At 30.9% G+C, this 18942-nt stretch overlaps 3 protein-coding genes across 4 annotated transcripts; 1 reads left to right on the top strand and 2 right to left on the bottom strand.

Annotated features, from left to right (window-relative positions):
* Positions 1 to 408: 408 nt before the first annotated feature.
* On the bottom strand, positions 409 to 3722 carry LOC127243809 (uncharacterized). Its single transcript, XM_051263983.1, has 4 exons — positions 3425 to 3722; positions 3209 to 3328; positions 1873 to 2103; positions 409 to 1027 (listed from the first exon to the last, which is right to left on the bottom strand). Exons 1-4 carry the CDS (start codon positions 3617 to 3619, stop codon positions 647 to 649), a joined length of 927 nt encoding a protein of 308 aa, XP_051119940.1. The 5' UTR covers positions 3620 to 3722; the 3' UTR covers positions 409 to 646.
* Positions 3723 to 5605: 1883 nt separating this feature from the next.
* LOC127243997 (mRNA cap guanine-N7 methyltransferase 2) lies at positions 5606 to 12314 on the top strand. Of its 2 annotated transcripts, none has more exons than XM_051264272.1 (11): positions 5606 to 5777; positions 5859 to 5937; positions 6899 to 6993; positions 7737 to 7808; positions 7895 to 8004; positions 8554 to 8676; positions 8760 to 8852; positions 9491 to 9559; positions 10189 to 10277; positions 10431 to 10528; positions 11130 to 11297. In XM_051264272.1, the coding sequence occupies exons 1-11, from the start codon at positions 5673 to 5675 to the stop codon at positions 11148 to 11150; spliced, it is 954 nt and encodes a 317-aa protein (XP_051120229.1). In that variant the 5' UTR covers positions 5606 to 5672; the 3' UTR covers positions 11151 to 11297. The 2 variants fall into 2 exon arrangements, with proteins under 2 accessions (XP_051120229.1, XP_051120228.1); XM_051264271.1 differs by lacking the exon at positions 11130 to 11297 and adding an exon at positions 11906 to 12314 and having other exon boundaries at positions 5608 to 5777.
* Positions 12315 to 12865: 551 nt separating this feature from the next.
* Positions 12866 to 15873, bottom strand: LOC127243983 (RING-H2 finger protein ATL39-like). The gene is made up of 3 exons (XM_051264250.1): positions 15370 to 15873; positions 13668 to 13765; positions 12866 to 13584 (listed from the first exon to the last, which is right to left on the bottom strand). Exons 1-3 carry the CDS (start codon positions 15517 to 15519, stop codon positions 13221 to 13223), a joined length of 612 nt encoding a protein of 203 aa, XP_051120207.1. The 5' UTR covers positions 15520 to 15873; the 3' UTR covers positions 12866 to 13220.
* Positions 15874 to 18942: the final 3069 nt, after the last annotated feature.

Below are 18942 nucleotides of genomic sequence, written 5' to 3'. Positions count from 1 at the left end.
ACAATTTGTAGCTCTTCGTTCAATATACTCTTATCACACTCCCTTTCACATTAACACAACATATATAAAAACTAACCATTCAATAATTTTTTAATTTTTTTTTAATACCAACACAATTCTCCATACATACATGATAGAAAGAACACATTTCATCCAAAAATACAAACTAACAAACCCATAATTTTATATATAAATTATAAAAACTTGTATCAATTGAAACTGATATCCAACTTTTATGACTATAAATTTAGCAGGCCAAGTGAGTGCTTTCTTTAGTTCGATTTTCAAGGCTTTGTTCTTCTACACCATTCCTTATACCTTGCATAATTTTATTATTATTATTTTTTTCAACAATCCTATGAAACAATCACACCCCAAAATTCTACCAAATCAAATTCTTTTGAAACAGAACAATAAAAACAACAGAAAATTTTAAGTTGACGACTTCAATATTCCTCCCTTCATCTGATATTAAAATACCAAGAAGAAAAATACATGTGCATTCACGTCACTATTGGCATCGCAAATTCGCTCAAAATTTCACCTCAATCAAGTAATAATAAGAATAATAATAAAATCATCAAATGTCTTATATATCTATATATATATATTTAAATTAAATGATAATGAGATCTACGTACTTGGATCATGGATGAACTGCTGTGGTTTCTTCTACACAGTTCCCATCCTCCTTAATAGCAGCAAGAGGTTCATACCATTGAGGTCCAAATCCAGCAGCTTTTCGAGCTTCCTCGTTGAAAGGCGGTTTCAACGGCCCTCGGAAATGTGCCCTCACCGTAGCGTGAAATTTCTCGACAATCTCGTCTCTAAGATTCTCAGTTATGTTGTCATCTTCTAGTTCTAGTTTTCTTGATCGCAGGCAAAGATATTTGAACCACTTTACGCCGGCTGCACAGTGAGTGATTTCTTCGGGATATATGACCTTTTCTAGTAAATCAGCTGTCTTGTTGTCGCCACCTTTCCTAAAACGTGATATAGTTGTCGGTAGCACATCGAGTCCTCTGGCCTGAAAATTACAGAATTAGCGGCGTAATGAAAATCGAAGGCCTATATGTAATTGTGGTACAAACTTGACAAAGTTGAATAATATCAATAAAATCTGAAATCATAGAAACCAAATATCTAAAATATAATGAAAATATCTCAACACAAACTAACTAATCTTGAGTTCATTACACAAGATGAGACATTTGCTATAGTATAAAATACTCCCTCCGTCGTCAAATTGTGTGCTCATTTGACCGGACACAGATTTTAAGAAGAATAGATAAAAATAGAATTTTTAATCTACTTTTTAGGGTAAAGAAAAAGTGCTATTTTTTTACTAAAAAATGAAACAAAAATAAATTTAGATGATAAAAGAAAGAAAAAAAAAAAAAAAGTAAGAATAAATTTGGATGGCAGATGAAAAGTATCAATTTTCGTAATAAATCAAACCCATGTCCACGTGACAATTAATCTACTAATCAAACATACATTTCATAAGGCGAGGATTGGTGATCTTGAAAATAACAGTGAACTTTAGTCGAGTGGAGCTTGACTTTTACGCACATGGTGGACCTCAAGATTGAGCTTGAGTCGAGCATGTTCTAGAAAGTAGCCTAAATGACAAATTAACCAATAAAAAATGATAACTGCAAAATCGCAAGCTCTATATTACATGCCCGAGCTTGTCAAAATGCTCGAGCAGCTCCTAGTTCACCATCAATTTCTCAACCTTAAGATAAGCAACAAGCTATAGCCATATCCATACTTGAACAAATTATTTATAACTCAAAAGTTGTGTAGGACAACTCATTATTGTAAAAAATTGCACAATCACAATCCAAAAGAAATTAAGTAAAAATATACCTCATGAACACAATGCTCGATTGCGAGACGAGCCAACAAATCCTTTGAAGTGGCGGTGGCTGAATCCCAAAGACCATCATGAGCAGGTAGGGCACCGTAGAATGATCCAAGTTCTTTGAGTCTCTCTGCAAGAAGGGTGAAGTGGCGGCCTTCGTCTTGTGCTACTTTCACAAAATCCGTGAAAAAATCTCTCGGCATTGTCTCTTGCTTACCGAATCGAGCAATTATGTCCTATGTATATAACCAAATGAAAAACTATGCTTATTCCAAAACACAGAGCTATTGTGTATATTTATTATGTCAAGAACATAACTAGTAGGGATAGACTGACGTGCCATCTCCATTATTATATAAAAATGATATTACTTCCCAAATATAATGTCACACTTTTCATTTTTATCCGTCTCACATCTCATGTTAATTTCTTTTGTTTGAAAAAGACTTAAACACTTTAATCACATATTCCAATTTATAATTTTTTTAAGTTCTTCTAAATTTCCGTGTTTGCATTAACCATGATGTTATATCTGTAATGAGGAAGTATTATGTAAGAAATGGTAAGGTGGAACTAATCCATTTTGTGAGCTAAACTTGATAAATATATAAAAACTACAACTAACAAAGGAAGATCAATCTAGGACCATTATAATCATGCAGTCTCATTCAGACAAGAATAACCTTTTGTTTACTTGGTAATTCTTTTTCATTTAAATAGAAACTTGTAATATTTTATGATAGAAAATATATAATCCCTTCGCCCACCAAATTTATTTTCCATTTTCCTTTTTAATCCATCCGCTAAATTTATCCAATTATTAACTGACAAAATTAACAAAACATTTAACTATTGCTCTTCGTTAACACTTGCTTACAACAAATATCAGTACCTTTATTAAAAAATATATATATATCAGTACCTTTATTTAAAAAAAAAAATATCAGTACCTTTATTAACCTAAGTGAGCTAATTTTAACGGACTTAGTGAGTATATGTTTATAGAGAATGTGAGGGTTGCATAATAAAAATACTCACAGGAAAAGGGGATCGCAAACTAAACAAAGCATTACATCGAGCATGGGCACTCTAACAAGACTTTTTACTATTCAAAAAAAAAAATTACTCAAAAAATATCAAATCATTGGTTAAGTTTCAGTGCACATTTATGCCTATTAAAACTTATTATCAGATCCACAAATTATAGTACTGTCATCCCCTTAACCAAATCCCTTCCCAATATCACTTTTCAATTCAATCACCATAACCACACAAACTTCAAATCAACAGCCAAAACAAAACAATAATGCAGAAACCAAAGAAATGGCAATAGCAATTTACCCAAGACAAGTCAATAGCCCAGCTTTCAGTATGCACAAGACTATGCACAATCGCCTGCCTACTCTGCAAGCTCCCGGCCTTCCCAAGCTTCGGCATCTCACTCGGCGACACCAGCTTCACCTGCACACCAAAAATCCATTACTATTCCCCAAAACCGTCGCCTCACCATTTCATCCAATAGGGAAAACGACGAGACCTTTACACCATCTTACGTACATCGTCCAGCCGCGCCGGCCGATCGGGAACTTGGATGTCGACTCCGGCGACATAGGCGGCGGCGATTTCGCCGTTAAGCCATTCGTTCGCGATTACATCGCCAATCCGAGCTTTTTCGAATGGATCCGCTGTGTTCAGCACCGTCAGCGCCGCTTCCACTAGAGACTGTTTTGACATTACGCCTCCGCTCACCATTTCGATCCCCTTGAAGCTGCTCTTTTTAATTCTGATTCGGAGAGCTGAGAACGAAGAACAGATTGGACTGTGAGTGCGACGAATTACTGTAGCCTTCGCGGAAATCAGCGAACCGAGAATTTTAAGGGGGTTTGGGTAAATATTGCTTTATGTAAATTACGATTTGGTTCACAGCTTTTGTAAAATTATAAACTGCTTCATTTTTATTTATTTTTTTGTAAATACGACTTGACTTCTTTAATTTTGTCTATAAAAATATACTCATTTAGTATGTCTTATATTTCATTTACTTTTTACGTTATTATTTTAATATTAAAAATATTTTTTTATTTTTATAACTTTTTTTATAAATACCTTTTGGTATTATAAAACACTAATCAAAATATTTTTACAATTTTTTTTTTTCATTTGTACTACGTTTTGATATAATAATTAATATTTAAATATAAAGACATAAAAAATAAATCGGATCATTAGAGTCAGACGAAAGTAGTATATATATTTTATTAATTTTTATTACTTCATCAGTTTAACAATATATTACTCTTTTTGTCCCATGTAACATGAGTTTATTACCGTAAATACGAAAATTAAGTAAAATATAATTAGTAAATAATTAAAAAATGTATTAGTAAAAGTTATTGTATAGTAAAAAAAATCATAGATTAACATTAATATAACTAAATAGTTTAATTAAAATTAAAAAATTAAAAAAATTAATATTTAAAATATAATTAAAATGTATAATCATACATAAAAAATGACAAATTATGTTTGATGGATTAAACTTAGAGTGTGTTTGGGAAACAACGGGCGGGACTCGAACTCGAGACCTAGCCTAGGCTCTGATACCATGTCGGAAACTAATGACCGTCTCACCTAAAAGCTCGAACTTTTTAGGGAAACTAAGACATTAGTTACATATCCCGCAAACGGGAGTCCTCAACAGCTGTTTCACCAGTAAAAAAAAAAAGTTAATTTAGGTGTCTGGTAAATTAGCTTTTTGGAAAAAAACAAAAAAAAACAAATTTTTGAAAAACTCATCTACCAAGCGTTTTGAAACAGCTTTTTCATTTTAAATTTATACATATAAATATATTTTTATAGCAGTATTTATTAATTATTTTAATATATTTAATTTATTAAATTATATTTTTATTTTTGTAAATTTAAAATAATTACTATTATTAATTATTATATATAAATTATTTTATTTGTAAAATATATAAATTTTTAAAACTAAATCAAATAGAAAAAACAAATGTTATTAATTTATTTATATATTAAAACAATAATTAACATAATAAAAATATATACGAAAGATTTATTATTTTATATTTTACATAATTTTAATAAAAAATTATTATTTTTTAATAAATTTTTTTTTCTCAAATCTAAATAATAAAAATAAAAATAAAAATTTTATAATATTTTTATAATTTTTAATAATTAATAACAAAAATTCTCATAAATTTCAAACCAAAATGAACAAAATTAAATATTTTAAAAAATAACATATATTAGTCATTTTACGTGTATAAAGAACTAATGTCAAACAGTTGTTTTATCAAACATTTTAATACAAACAGCTAATTGAATCAGCTACCAGCTAATTGCCAAAACCGTACCCTTAGAAAATAAAGATAAATTAGACAAAGGTAGTAAATTAATATTACTTTCATCTGCCTAAGTATTAATATTATAGCAAGATATAAGTATTCGGAAAAAAAAAAAAATTAAAATATTTGTTAAAATGATTATTTGTAGACAATTTAAAATAAAAATATATATATTTATAAATAAAATTAAGTATAAATAAAAAAAAACAACTAAAAAAGGACTACTATTATATTCAAACTAAAAATAAAAAAAGACAGTTTTGTTTGGGGATCTAGATACAATTTCCTTATTACATTGGGCAAATCTAAAATTTCAAATTTCAATTGTGGTAAAATGTAGAATTATCTAAAACTAGCCGCACGGCCTCAGAAATGTTATAATTTCCCTCCGCAGGTGTGCAGTGCAATTCGGGGAGCTCGGAAGAGATTCTACGATGAGTTCGTTCCCACCTCCGCGGCCGGCGGAGTCCATCCACCACCGTCTTATCGACTTCATAAAGACTGCACTCATCAACGTCTTCGTCTCCCCTTACGCCACCGTACGATGTTTTCCCCCATTTTTGTTGGTTTTATTTTCGTGTGGTACGTGCTTGCTTGTCATTAACTACAGCTTTTGATAGGTGTGCGATTTGTATTGTGGGAAAGTGCCCGACGAGGAGAAGTGGGATGAAGCACAGATTGGTCACTACATTGGCATTGGTAATTTTCTTAATACAATTCTATTTTATTTTTGAAAAAAAAAAGGACGTAGTTCTTCATCATCATCATCGCCATCATCGCCATCATCATCTTAGTATTATTATTAGCTTGGCTTGCAACTGGCAAGTGTTTGTATAAATGATCATATGAGTATTGGTTTATGTTTTTGTTGGTATGAATAGTAATGGAATGATGAGTAGTTTTTTTTTTTTTTTTATCCGATAATATATTTTTGAGTTAGTGTGAAGTGTTAGAAGGAGTGTGTTTGGTTCTAGGTTTGAAAGTTGGGCTTTTGAAGTTTTTAAATTTGAATAGATGTTTGATGTGATGTAAATAGTTATTAGTATGTTGTTTTATTAGAGAAAAATTAGATTTATAGTGTGTTTGTTTGGAGGTTTGGATTTTGAGTTGGGATTTGAATTGTAAAAATTTTGAACTGGAATAATTACATGATGTGATAGAAATAAGTACTGATGTGATGTTTTGAATGTAAATTGAATTTTAGTATAATATAAAAGATAAAGAATAAGTGTGCGATTTGATGTTTGGGGGAAAAGGAATTTGTGTGAATAGTAGAAGTTCTTCAAAATCTTTGAAACAAACACGTGTAATATAGAAAGTAAAAAAATTTATGAATAGTAAAACCTGATCGAAAATGTGAACGGTTAGATTGATCAAACAAACAAAGCCGAGTGAGATGTGAGATTGATAGCTGGTTAAAGACAGTTTGGGGCATTGTGTGATCACGAATCGATATGAACGGTTGAATAATAATGAGTAAATATTTAACGATTTCATATTCATTAATGAAAGTTAAGGTGTTAATAATATGAAACTAATGATTGGTGGATTATTTTGGATTATATCTATCTTCCAAAAAAGACATCTATACATGGTACTGTTATTTCTTATATAGTGTAAAGGTTGGTTTTTAAAATTTTATATGCATTTGATTTTGCAGATGTGTCCACTTCTGGAGTGAGTGATGTGCGGGAAGCTTGGGAGAGTGCAAGGAAGGCTTACACCTCCGAGTTTCTTGAATTGGATCCTTGCATTGTGAGACATTCAGACACTTTTTTATAAGACATACTTTCATATGTTGCCAACTGATAAAAATTCATGATGAAATTATCTCTTGAGGAGTCCTTGTCTGCCTGCGGTGAAGTTATTGCATAACTGTGGTTTCTAAAATCTGTCAAGATTGATTTTACTATGGAAGAGAAATAGGGAACTGAGCAAAGAGGGATGAGTTTTCCTTTATTAAGAGAATAATCATATATATATTTTAGGCACTTCTTTAATCAATCAATGAAAAAGGGATGTGATTTTGATTCAAGGTTTGAGAAGGGAGTCGGACTCCAATGAAAAAGTAATAAATAGAATGGTTTGAAGGATTGATAAGAACATTTGTGGGAAATGATGTGTACAAATATGGTCGTAGAAAAAGAGCTAATAAGATGGATAGGCTTATAGAGTGACAAAGAATGAGATGGTGAGCTTGGGAGTGAGAAAGGGGGAACAGAGATATATTTTGAGGTATAGCAGAGCAGCGAAAAGAATGAAGAGAGAGAGAGAGAGAGAGGAAACTTGAAATTGAAGAAAAAGAGTATTACATAAAATTCCTTTTATTATCCTTTTCTAATTATAATGCTATATGTCATACCAATATCTCCACATCCATCATCTTTTGCTTTGTTTCTATTCTCGTCAGATGTATGTATTTAACCCTATGAAATCATATTGATGTATTTTGATCTTTTAGTGATTTCATTATTTTTGACACAGTGTGTATTCTTCAGGATGATGTAGACTTACATTGGAAGAACAAGGAGAATCAGGCTGACATTGTTTTCTGCATGCAGCATTTGCCGGTAATGGGTCTCTTCGATTCTTATGTTTAGATTTATGCACTTCATGTAATAAATTAAGTACTGACCTTATGTTTTTGTGCTGGCAGTTATGTGTTGAAACTGAGGATAAAGTGAGGAAACTTCTGCACAATATCTCATCTTTGCTGAAACCGGGGGGCTATTTTCTCGGTATAATTCCTGACTCATCCACCATCTGGTACGAAGCAGTGTTTATTAACAAATTATTTTTAACATATATTGATGAGTGTGCTGCATATTGCTTTGAGATTCAAATGCCAACATAATGCACCTGCATGGGTTGATGACTTTGTGCCATTTTTCATTTTATCGTAAATAGTGATTGTCATAATAATAAATAGTACTTTAGTCATCGGCTTGGGCCTGGAACATTCAGCTTTTACATCTATCAACTAGTGAGGTATTTTTAGTTCAACGATATAAAATTTGAAAGAGATATATTAAACATCATATATTTAAATTATTGAATTCTTTTGGTTGGGTTCAGGCAGAATGCTACCTAAAATTTTGGACACCCAATCCAAATTGTTGAACCTAAAAAACTTGAACCAACGCCCACCCTGTAGCATATTTTTACATTTATAAGATAGATGCATGTATGTTTAAGCTCGTGTCCTGTGAATTGTTTGACAAAAGAATATTGATGACTTGTACCGCCAATATGTTCGATATTGTTTTTTGAATCTTTTATAGCCGTTTACACTAAAGTCTGACGTATGATTTGTAGGGCAAAGTACCAGAAAAATGTTGAAGCATACCACAGTAAGGGTGGTGGAATGAAGCCTAACATTTTTCCAAACTGTATTAGATCTGACAGCTATATGATCACTTTTGAAGTCGAGGAAGAGAAGTATGTGAACAGTAAAATGAATTTCTTCTTTTTATGTGATCATGTGACATTTCATTATCTAACATGTAAAAATAATTTGCAAGGTTCCCATTTTTCGGTAAAAAGTACCAGCTGAAATTTGCGGGTGATGCGACTGCTGAAACTCAATACCTCGTCCACTTCCCAAGTTTGATCAGGTTGATGATGGTTTCTCCTATCTTTCCTTGTGATGATTACCCTACATTTATTGTTATTTCCCTTTCATTTTGTGTCTGAAGGTCATTCCATTTAACTGTGGATTTATCTAACTATTTCAACTAAATATCGAGTTGTCTTTTTTCAATATTATGGATATTTGTGTGGATGGTAACACAACATTGTGAATATAATGTGCATCAGCAAGGAGTTAGGAATCACATTTAAGCACATAGAATCGCACTTGATGTGAGTTTTTGTTCATTTAAGAGTTAGTACACTTAAAAGACAGGAGATATGATGATTATTATTACTTTTACTAAATATCTATCATTCTTAAGATTAAACGTATTATTTAGAGAGGTTATGCTGCAGCCAATTCCACACAAATCATACACAACCTATTTATAGAGCGAGAAAACAAACTTAAATTGAATCCTTAAACAAGTATCCTAACACAACCATCCTATGAATCTCACCTAACATAAATACTAAATACTAATACTAATAATATTAGTAAATCTTTTTTTCATTTCATAAAAACTCAGTTGCGAGTTTTTCTCTATTCATGATACTATTCATGATCTAAAGTTGGTGTGTAATACATAACTATTACTAGGCTGATTATCATGTTCTGCAGGTTGGCTAGAGAGGCTGGTCTTGATTACGTGGAGATACAAAACTTGACTGAGTTTTATGATGACAACAGGTGAAAACACTCCAAAAATTTATCATCTTATGTTCATCCTGTTTGTGCTCTGTATTTTGTGGATAAATATAATAGTTCTTTTCAAAAGTTGGATTGTCAATCTTTATAAGCATCTTAGTTTTCTAAGATTTGATTATGAGAGTTCGAAGTTAAGATGATCAAATTTGGAAAAGACCTATCTAGTTGCTTTTGTTATTGTTATTATTATTCTTAGTTAATTGGGAGTAATTTGGATCTCTGATGCATTGAAAAGTACCGGAGATTGTTTAGGCACAAATGCAATTGTACCATTTTACATGGAAATTGATGGGCATATATTTCAGGAAAATTTCTTCGGGGAACATGAAGAATAATCCTAAATTTTATTTTGACTATATTGTTTTTATCAGTCATCATGTCCCTTCGCAAAACATTCCATGGAATTGCTTATGTTTCATGACTGTTTTACAGATCGAACTGTTGAGATTCAACTCTTGAACCTTCTTTACTGTTGAACACATCGCAATTGACGCTCGTTAACACTTGAAGCCGTTTCTGTAGATCATACTTGAAATTGTTTAAATATTAACATCATCTTCTGCCTTTTATTTCGATCCCATTTCTTACATTTTTTAAATCGGGCTATCAAGACCGCAATTGGCAGGCATGCTGATGGATGCTGGACATAATGTCATTGATCAAAGAGGACGGCTTCTTCCGAGATCATATGATGTTTTAGGTGACTCTTCCCTTTTTTTTACCACATCATTTCATCATTATCCGCAACATTCTATTGTTGGAGGGATTGAATATAAATACATATAAAATGACATATGTTTGTTTAAGTTTTGAAGTGTGATGATGTGTTTCTATAACCTATTATCCATTACAGGTCTATACACTACTTTTATCTTTCAAAAGCCGGATCCTGATATTACCCCTCCTCTCATGACACCGATACTGGAAGATACAAGCCACAATCATGATAAGGCAAGTTTTCTAAATTTAATAAGCCATTCATATTGATAACTTGATTTCTTTGGCTGCTTGGTCAAGGTGGTTGGTTGACTCATAGTTATAATGTCACATGGCACACCATAGGTATTTATTTATACATAGTTCATATGCAAATATATTGCACCATCCTCCCATAAGATGTTTGAATCTTGTGAAAATTCACATAGTAGGCTTTTATTTTATTTTTTTTAGTATTAGAATTTGGAAACATAGTATAGTTTGATCCCAAATCATTTTCAATCCATGACATACTTAGCTGAACTGTAAGAAATAAAAAAATAAAAATAGAACAATACACGAGTTACTAGTAGTGTTTAATTTAAAATGAATCAAACAAAACACAAAACATTATAATTTTTAATTGCATAAACCAAAAGAATTATAGATTAAATTAGTTTGATGAAAACAAAAATAAGCTGAGTGGGTGAGGATGGAGAAGCAAAGGGTTGGCGGTAGAAGCCTAAGAAGGAAGCAATGCATAAGGTAGGAGAGAAGGGACAAGACTTATATAAAGTCCTAAAAATATTGTAATTTAAAAACTTACTAATTAAATAATATCTACGTTGTGGCTCAGATGGGCATCTGCCAAGGGTAAAGGCCTGGCGGCGGTTACCGTGCTGACCGGATGTTGCTGATTTGGTCCAATTAGCATATACTTTAAAGGCGGACCGTGCATTTTTTATACTATCTGAGTCCGCCTTTAAGAGTTACATTTACCTTTTGCGTCATTGTACTTAACATTAAAAATATCCTTGTATAATTTTTTTACAAATGTTATTATATTAGTATTATAAGATACTAATAGAAGTATTTGTCTTTTCTCTTAATTCGTAATACGTTTTGATATGATAACTAATATTCAAATATCAACACACAAAAAGTAAATATAAGTAAATGTGGTTCTTAGAGCTGGACGGGAGGAGTAAAACACAACAATATGTTCTATCATATAAAACAATGTGTTGCCCAAGTTATCTATTGTATTGTGCCTCGTAAATATATTAACTGTGTTGGTGCTAGACATGTGTTGTCTGTACTATATACATTTGTTGACTAGGTCAAATCAACACGGTACTGATTTGACTCAATCAACACTATAATTGAAGCCATTTGTCCGGATGTAGGGTGACGATGCTTATTGGTGTGCATTTTCATTTCATTTTTGTTCTCTAAAAGTTACTCGCTCGAGGAGATGAAAGTGCCTGGGAAATGTCTTTGTAGGAGCATAATTCCAGATACCCTAAGCTTTCCGAATTCTTAGGACTAATGCATATGTTTCAGTGAATTATTGATTTATTCCTTGTTCCTGCCTAGAAATTTCTAACAAAACAACCTTAACATCTGCTACAGAGAGACTGGCAACAGGTTCCCTGGAGAGACGAAGACAAGCCCACACCTGCGCCTGTCCCCGTGCCCGCCCCTGTCCCTGTCTCCATCCCTGTGGCAATACCTGAATCAAGTTCAAATCTAAGTAAGATTGCTGAACAGAAGGGCATACTCGGCCCGGGTCCAGCAGAGTTGCGGTTTCCGGAAGCTATCTAAAATTGGCAGAAAAAACTAGCAAAGGTATGCATTCCCATTGTAGACATCCAACATAGAATAATTATTACTACATTGACTAAATTTGAGGTTATGCCTTGCCTGTTTTTGTGTATATAATTAATTGTTTTTGTTGTACCATTAATATATACTGTGATCGATCATTACTAGGACAACTTAATTTACTTTGTATTGACATTTCTAATAGTATTATTAGTTGTCACTTGTTAGTTTTTTTTCCTTTTTTTTTTTTTTTTTTATAACGACATCATTGTTAATTTTTGAATGCATTTTGAGTAAACTTTCGGTTGAATTATGTGTGGCAGACAACCAAATTCGAGACTTTTTTTGCTTTTTGAGGATTATTATTGTTTATTTTAGCCTTTGTTTATATGGACTTTTTAACATTATTTATCAATAATAATTTTTTCAAAATCATTCAATCACATATTATTGTTTCTTATAAAATAGATAATAATTTATTTTTTATTTTTTTTGTCTTTTATACAAACAAATATGTATAAATATACAAAAAAAGTGATTTTTTTACGTAAAAAAAAAAATTAAGAAAATAAGAATTTTTTTTAATGACAATTCAAAAGGAAATAAACGTAGATTTTAATGATGAATTATGTAATATTTGATTATTTTTAAAAAAAATTAAAATTTAAAATATATATAAATTATTGACAATAAAAAAAAAAAACGTTCATCAGTTCATAGTACACTTTAATATAAGTAGCAGTAAATGATTGCGAGATTGTCGAAATGATTGAAGTTCCTTAGCTGCATAAATTGAATTAAATTTTACATACGTCGAAATCAATATATATATACAAATATTTCAAATAACACAATTATGGAAATTTCTATCTGTATAAAACTTCTTCATACACTCCTCTTTCAAACTTCATGCTGTAAACAGACAACATACATACTTATAACGATTTAACAACACATAACTGTCTAACTTAAAATTATCTACAACATTCCCTAAATCTGCCCAAAAACAAAAAAAGCCAAACAAACCATGACATTTTTGTAAGAACCCAAAGATCAAGCAAGAATTACCAATTTGCCCTTGCCGCCACCGCCGCCGCCCTGATTGCCGCTGTTCGTAAAAACTCTACTGCCCAGACGGGCTCGCTACTTCTCTACCCGTTGAATTCTTGACGGCATGTTGGCTGTTTCCGTTGCCTTCCGAGCAAGATCGAGATTCCGTCCGTTCGCCGTCGTGGGGCGTCGAGCAATGGCAAATAAGCGCGTCGGGAGGCTGTGCGTTGCGCTGCGACGACGAGCGGGACGAGGCGAACAACGGTTGGCTGAACCATCTTCTCTTGGGGAGGTTGCGGAGAGAGACCCGACATACGGGACACGTGAAATGCTGGTGTAGCCATATGTCGATGCACCGAGCATGGAACGAGTGTCCGCACGCCGGCAGGATCCGGAGGGTGTCATCGTTGTGGTAGCTTGATAGGCATACCGTACATCTGAAAATTACAAGCAACTTTTCATGTCCGAAATTCGACAAAAATTTCCAAAATGTTCGTAATTTAAAGACAGTCGAACTCACTGAGCATTTTCGTTTGAGGACAGGCATAGCTCTCGATACTTTTTTGTAGGAAAACTAGCTAATGTCTGAGGCTCAAGCCCGCGAAAACCCCTCTCCATCTGCTCCAAATTTCAATATTAAGTAAATAAATCACAGAATAGTCGAAAATTAGTTGCAAGATTCTCAAGAATGGACGATCGGAAAAACCATCAGATTTATTGGTAAAAACAATCAATAATCAAGTGGGATTACAAAATAGTTGAATCTCAGTTTGCAAGATTCGCAAGAAATCACGATCGTAAAAACATATTACAGCCCCTTGTTAACCAGATTTATCAGTAAAAAAAAAATTAATAATCAAGTGGCCGTTACATAATAGTCGAATCTCAGTTTGTAAGATTCTCAAGAACGCTTGATCGTAAAAACGTAAAAACATATTACAACACCTTAACCAGATTTTTCGGCAATACAATCAAATGCAGAATAGTCGGGTCTCAGATGCAAGATTTTCTCAAGAATGAAAGATTGTAAAAGCACATTGCGACCCCTCAACCGGATTTATAATTGCACTCAGTAAAACAATGAATAATCAAGAAGAATAGATATGGAGCAACAACAACATAAATCGTAAACAGCACTGAGAAAATGAAACGGTGTATCAGAAATCATACAATCAATGTTCCTTTTATGATTTGAATCTGCAATTCTATCAAATGTTTCAATAATTTGTAAGAAAAACTCTTCTCTTAATAACTTCGACGAACAAACACGAGTGTGTTCAAAGCTGCAGTGATCCATTCGAAAGGATAAGCCAATCTGCTTACGTGGACAATGATCAAATCCCTATTACCTCTCAAAAACCATCAAATAAAATGATAAACTTACCGTAATTTTTTCAAAAAAAATCAAATCAAATCCCGATAACCTCTCAAAAATCATCAAATCAAATGCTCAACTTACTTTTCCATAAAAAATCACATAAAATCCTGATAATCTCTCAAAAATCATCAAAGATCAACTTCCGGTAATTTTTCCAAAAAAATTCACATCAAATCCCTATTACCTCTCAAAAACCATCAAATCAAATGATCAACTTACTGCAATTTTTTCAAAAAAGATCACATAAAATCCCGATTACCTCTCAAAAACCATCAAATCAAAGGATCAACCTACGGTAATTTTTTCAAAAAAAATCACATCAAATCCCAATTACCTCTAAAAAACCATCAAATCAAATGATCAATTTACGGTCATTTTTTCCAAAAAAATCACATCTCAAATCCCTACTACCTCTAAAAAACCATCAAATCAAAAGATCGGACTTTTTACTATCTCTAAAGTTTTTCGAAATTCCAAAATTTCTATCTAATTGGGAAAGCTTATTGGAAGCATATGTCAATTTCTAGGAACTTCAGTCCATGGTTTATTGGGTCATTCAACATCCTTTTCTCCCCTGTAATGTAATTAGGTATGTGGATCAATCATCTGTTTTTTTTCCTCAAATCTCGAAAAGTATGAGACAGCAATCATTGAAAACTGGTCTATGAGAGTGACAAAAGACACACACAGCCACCAAACTCAAGCTAAGAAGAAATAGCACAAAACATAACGAATTCAAGAGCAGCAAAAAAAAAAAAAAAATTGAAATTTGAAAAGGAAATTTACTGGTGAAGAAAAATCAGCAACAATCGAATTGAGATTTAGTGAAAAAGGCAATGCTTACGGTGGTAAGATCAGAGCCGAATGCTCTGGCGGCGGACGAACGCATGTACATTCGAGCACAAATAAGCCTGACGCAGACGAACGTGATGAACATAATACTCAACGAGAATCCGACGACCGCCATCACCAGATTGATTCCAGAAGAAATCATTTCAACTCACCAAATACGGCGCCAAATCCTCAAGTCGATTATCCTAGGAGCCACTGTATCCAAAAGCCCCAAATATTTTTGATGTTTTTTTTTTCTAGGGTTTGGCGAAGGATGGCTATCCGAGCAGGAAGCAAAAAAACATGTGGCGGGCGGCGATCAGGGTTTGGATTTAGGGAGAAAAGCGAGAATGGAGGCGGAGGTGGGAGAGAAACCACTGAACCATGGTGGAATTGGAATTGAAGGGAGAGAAAAGGACACCATTAGAGAGGAGGATGTGAGAGGGAGGGTTTGGGGTATAAAATAAAGACTGAGTGAGTGAGTCAAGAAAGCGAGAAGTGTGGGTGAATGTGTGTATTTATGTGTTTGTTTATATATGGATTGACTTTTTGAAAAATCAATTAGAAGAAGACGAGAGAGATTGGAAATTGGGGATTAGGGTTTTGGGTGCCGCCATAGCCATAGCCATAGCCATAGCCATGGGTGAAATTCTTTAGTGTAGTTTTTTACAGTCACAGAGACTACTCTCCTCGGAGAGGGTTAGGGTTAATCACTGTAGACTATAAGTCGTATTCGGTCCACGCAAAACACGGCTGTATTTGGTAGGATTTGAAAATAAAATCTTAATATAATATAAATAGATATTTAATTGATAGTATTATTTTATTTATTTTATTTTATTTTAATTTGTGGCTAAGGGGGTGAGGTGTTTATTTTGTTGGTATTTAATTATGTGTTTTTATTATTTTCAAAATTATCATAATCACCGTCTTGCAAAAATGTTCGGTTTGTTTGTCTAAATTATGACATATTTTTCAATTAATTTATATTGAAATAATAAATTTTATTACTTTTCTCCCTGTCATCCGATTGTATATTCATATGACTGGATGAATTTTTTAAAAATAAATAAAAATAAAACAAGAATAAATTTATATGATAATCAAATTTATTCACTTTTTTTTTTATTATTATCATATAATTTTTTTTATCTATAAAATAAAAATTTTATTTTTATCTATTATTCTTAAACTTTATTCAATCAATGAGCATACAATTGCATAAAATTAAGACATATACTCTAAAAACAGATAGTGTGTGCGCTTGTTTGAATATTTAGGATTTGAATGGTAAAAAAATAAATTGTAATAGTTCTGTATATTGTGATATAAATAGACATTGGTGTAATATTTTGAATATAAATTAATTTTTAGTATACTATAAAAAAAATATTTAATTTAATTTTTTGAAAGAAAAATCTCCTAAAAGAACACATAAGTTTCATAGTTGAACTATTTTTTAACTCCACATCATTTTTTATATCTCATAAAAAATAAAAATAAAAAATAAAAAAAGCATTAAACTAAAACACTAACAAACATACTCAAAAAATAAATAAATAAATTGTTGTTGTTGATATGACTGTTTGATTGCAAAATTTACAATTAAACTGAAAATATATCTCACTTGTCTCTCAACAAACCACTTGTGTTTTTTCCATAATCGGAATAGTTCATTTCTTAAAATAATTTTGAATTTGAGATTTATTTAAATATATAAAATAAAAATAAAAATAAAAATGAAAAATGAATATTCGGTTATGTCCTTGCGTGTCTAATTTATTACTACTATTTTTATGGGCAATGATTTCTGAACACGTATGTAACTGTTTTAAGTATTTTAATATAACGAATGCTTATGATAATTATTATGTCACGTTACTGCCTTTTTATTATTAAATACGAATATGTTTATTATAATTCTCTCTCCACTAGTGACAAACTAATTTTAAATAATTTATTATCATTATAAAAAATTAATAATACGGAAAGCTGTTGACTTTGGGTGTGAATCTAAAATATTCTAGGTAACGTTTGATTCGCCGATTTTTTTCTTTATGTGATTGAAATTTCACAGTATAAATTATATATGATAAAATTTATTGAATTTAGAATTAATTAGTAATGGAATGTAATAAATATAAATAAAATTAATAATTATTCGCCTAAGGCCCAGCAATCGAAATTCTTTTGAGCAATAACCCTAAGTAGAAAATAATATTTTAAATTGAATTATTATTTTTTTTTATAAATAATAATATATATTATATTAATGTGTGTATATTTAAATTTTTTTAACAATATTTTAAAAAAATTATTCAATTGAGAAATAACAAGTAAACAGAGCGAATATATTTTTACATCAAAAGATCCTTACACATTTTTATATTAATATTATATATAAAAAAATAATACATATATTTATACCAAATTTTACAAACAAACACACTCTCAAAATCTTACGAGTTAATACATCTAAAGTTTACCTAATACTCCTTCCTCTTGGATGAAAGTACCTATTTGAATTTTTATAATATATTAAAAAATAATACTATTTTGTTAGTTAGTGATTTGTAAAATGATTTTAATATTTTTTCTTTTGTATTTTAAGCATATTTATAATTTATATAAGATAATTTTAACATTACTATATAATTACGTTTACTATAATACAAAATATGTGATTTTGAATAGAATAATAAAAATAATAAAAATACTATTTTGAATTAGAATAAAAAATATAATTTACTTTGTGGGTATTATTTGAAAAATATATATTGAATCCGACCCAAAATTTACCCATTAAAAAAAGCTAGCAATAGCAGAACAATAGTATTATTTTTAGAAATTTTATTTTACACATACTTTTTATTCATAATATTAATTATGAGATTTTGATAGCATATATTTGTTGAATAGAAATTTTAGGAGAATTAACCGTGATAATTACGAGTATAGATTTTAATTGTTTAAATAAACTGTCACAGATGGAATAATCTGACTTTGATTATGAATAAATCCCTATTAAAAAATATATAAATGTATGCTATTTGATAAATCTTAGAAACAATGTATTATTTTGAAATAAATGAAAACTATTTAGCAAAATAAAAATGTATGTAAAATTGTTTAAATTTCACTTGTGATTTTACAATTATACATCATATTTTCTAATGCTTTAAAAATGACATGAGGTTCCATTATGTTTTAAAGAATATTGTATAAAAATTTCAAAAAATTGTACTAAAATTCCCTTATATATATATATTTATTTATTTATTTATTGCACATAATCTTCTACAAAAATAAAAATAAAAATAAATAAATAAATAAAATTGTGTAATACTTTTAAATTTTATTTTTTTAAAAAAATCATGCAATTGATACATACTTTTCAAACTAGTGATAGGTTTATAAGTATTTTTGCCCTATCATATATGATTTTTGTATTGACATCTACTCTTATGAGATATTTTTCTATGATATCTATATTTGGGGTATTTTTATTATTTCTAATTTGGTCAAATAATTGAATCCAAAATTCCAATGTAGCTTTAGTAAGTCAATTAATCATAAAATTTAAAAC

The sequence above is a fragment of the Andrographis paniculata genome, unplaced genomic scaffold, assembly GCF_009805555.1.
Source record: "Andrographis paniculata isolate CXL003 unplaced genomic scaffold, ASM980555v1 Contig98END, whole genome shotgun sequence".
NCBI classification, from domain to species: domain Eukaryota; kingdom Viridiplantae; phylum Streptophyta; class Magnoliopsida; order Lamiales; family Acanthaceae; genus Andrographis; species Andrographis paniculata.
Note: the sequence above shows the minus strand (reverse complement) of the source record. Positions and strands in the feature narration are given on the sequence as shown.

Coding starts and splice junctions, on each gene's coding strand:
- LOC127243997 (XM_051264271.1), top strand. CDS start 5,673: ATGAGTTCGTTCCCACCTCCGCGGCCGGCGGAGTCCATCCACCACCGT. Junction 7,809..7,894: donor TCTGCATGCAGCATTTGCCG/GTAATGGGTCTC, acceptor TTGTGCTGGCAG/TTATGTGTTGAAACTGAGGA. Junction 9,560..10,188: donor GAGTTTTATGATGACAACAG/GTGAAAACACTC, acceptor CGGGCTATCAAG/ACCGCAATTGGCAGGCATGC.
- LOC127243983 (XM_051264250.1), bottom strand. CDS start 15,519: ATGATTTCTTCTGGAATCAATCTGGTGATGGCGGTCGTCGGATTCTCG. Junction 13,766..15,369: donor TCGGCTCTGATCTTACCACC/GTAAGCATTGCC, acceptor AATTTGGAGCAG/ATGGAGAGGGGTTTTCGCGG. Junction 13,585..13,667: donor TCCTCAAACGAAAATGCTCA/GTGAGTTCGACT, acceptor TGTAATTTTCAG/ATGTACGGTATGCCTATCAA.
- LOC127243809 (XM_051263983.1), bottom strand. CDS start 3,619: ATGGTGAGCGGAGGCGTAATGTCAAAACAGTCTCTAGTGGAAGCGGCG. Junction 3,329..3,424: donor GGCCGGCGCGGCTGGACGAT/GTACGTAAGATG, acceptor TTTGGTGTGCAG/GTGAAGCTGGTGTCGCCGAG. Junction 2,104..3,208: donor GGGCTATTGACTTGTCTTGG/GTAAATTGCTAT, acceptor TTATATACATAG/GACATAATTGCTCGATTCGG.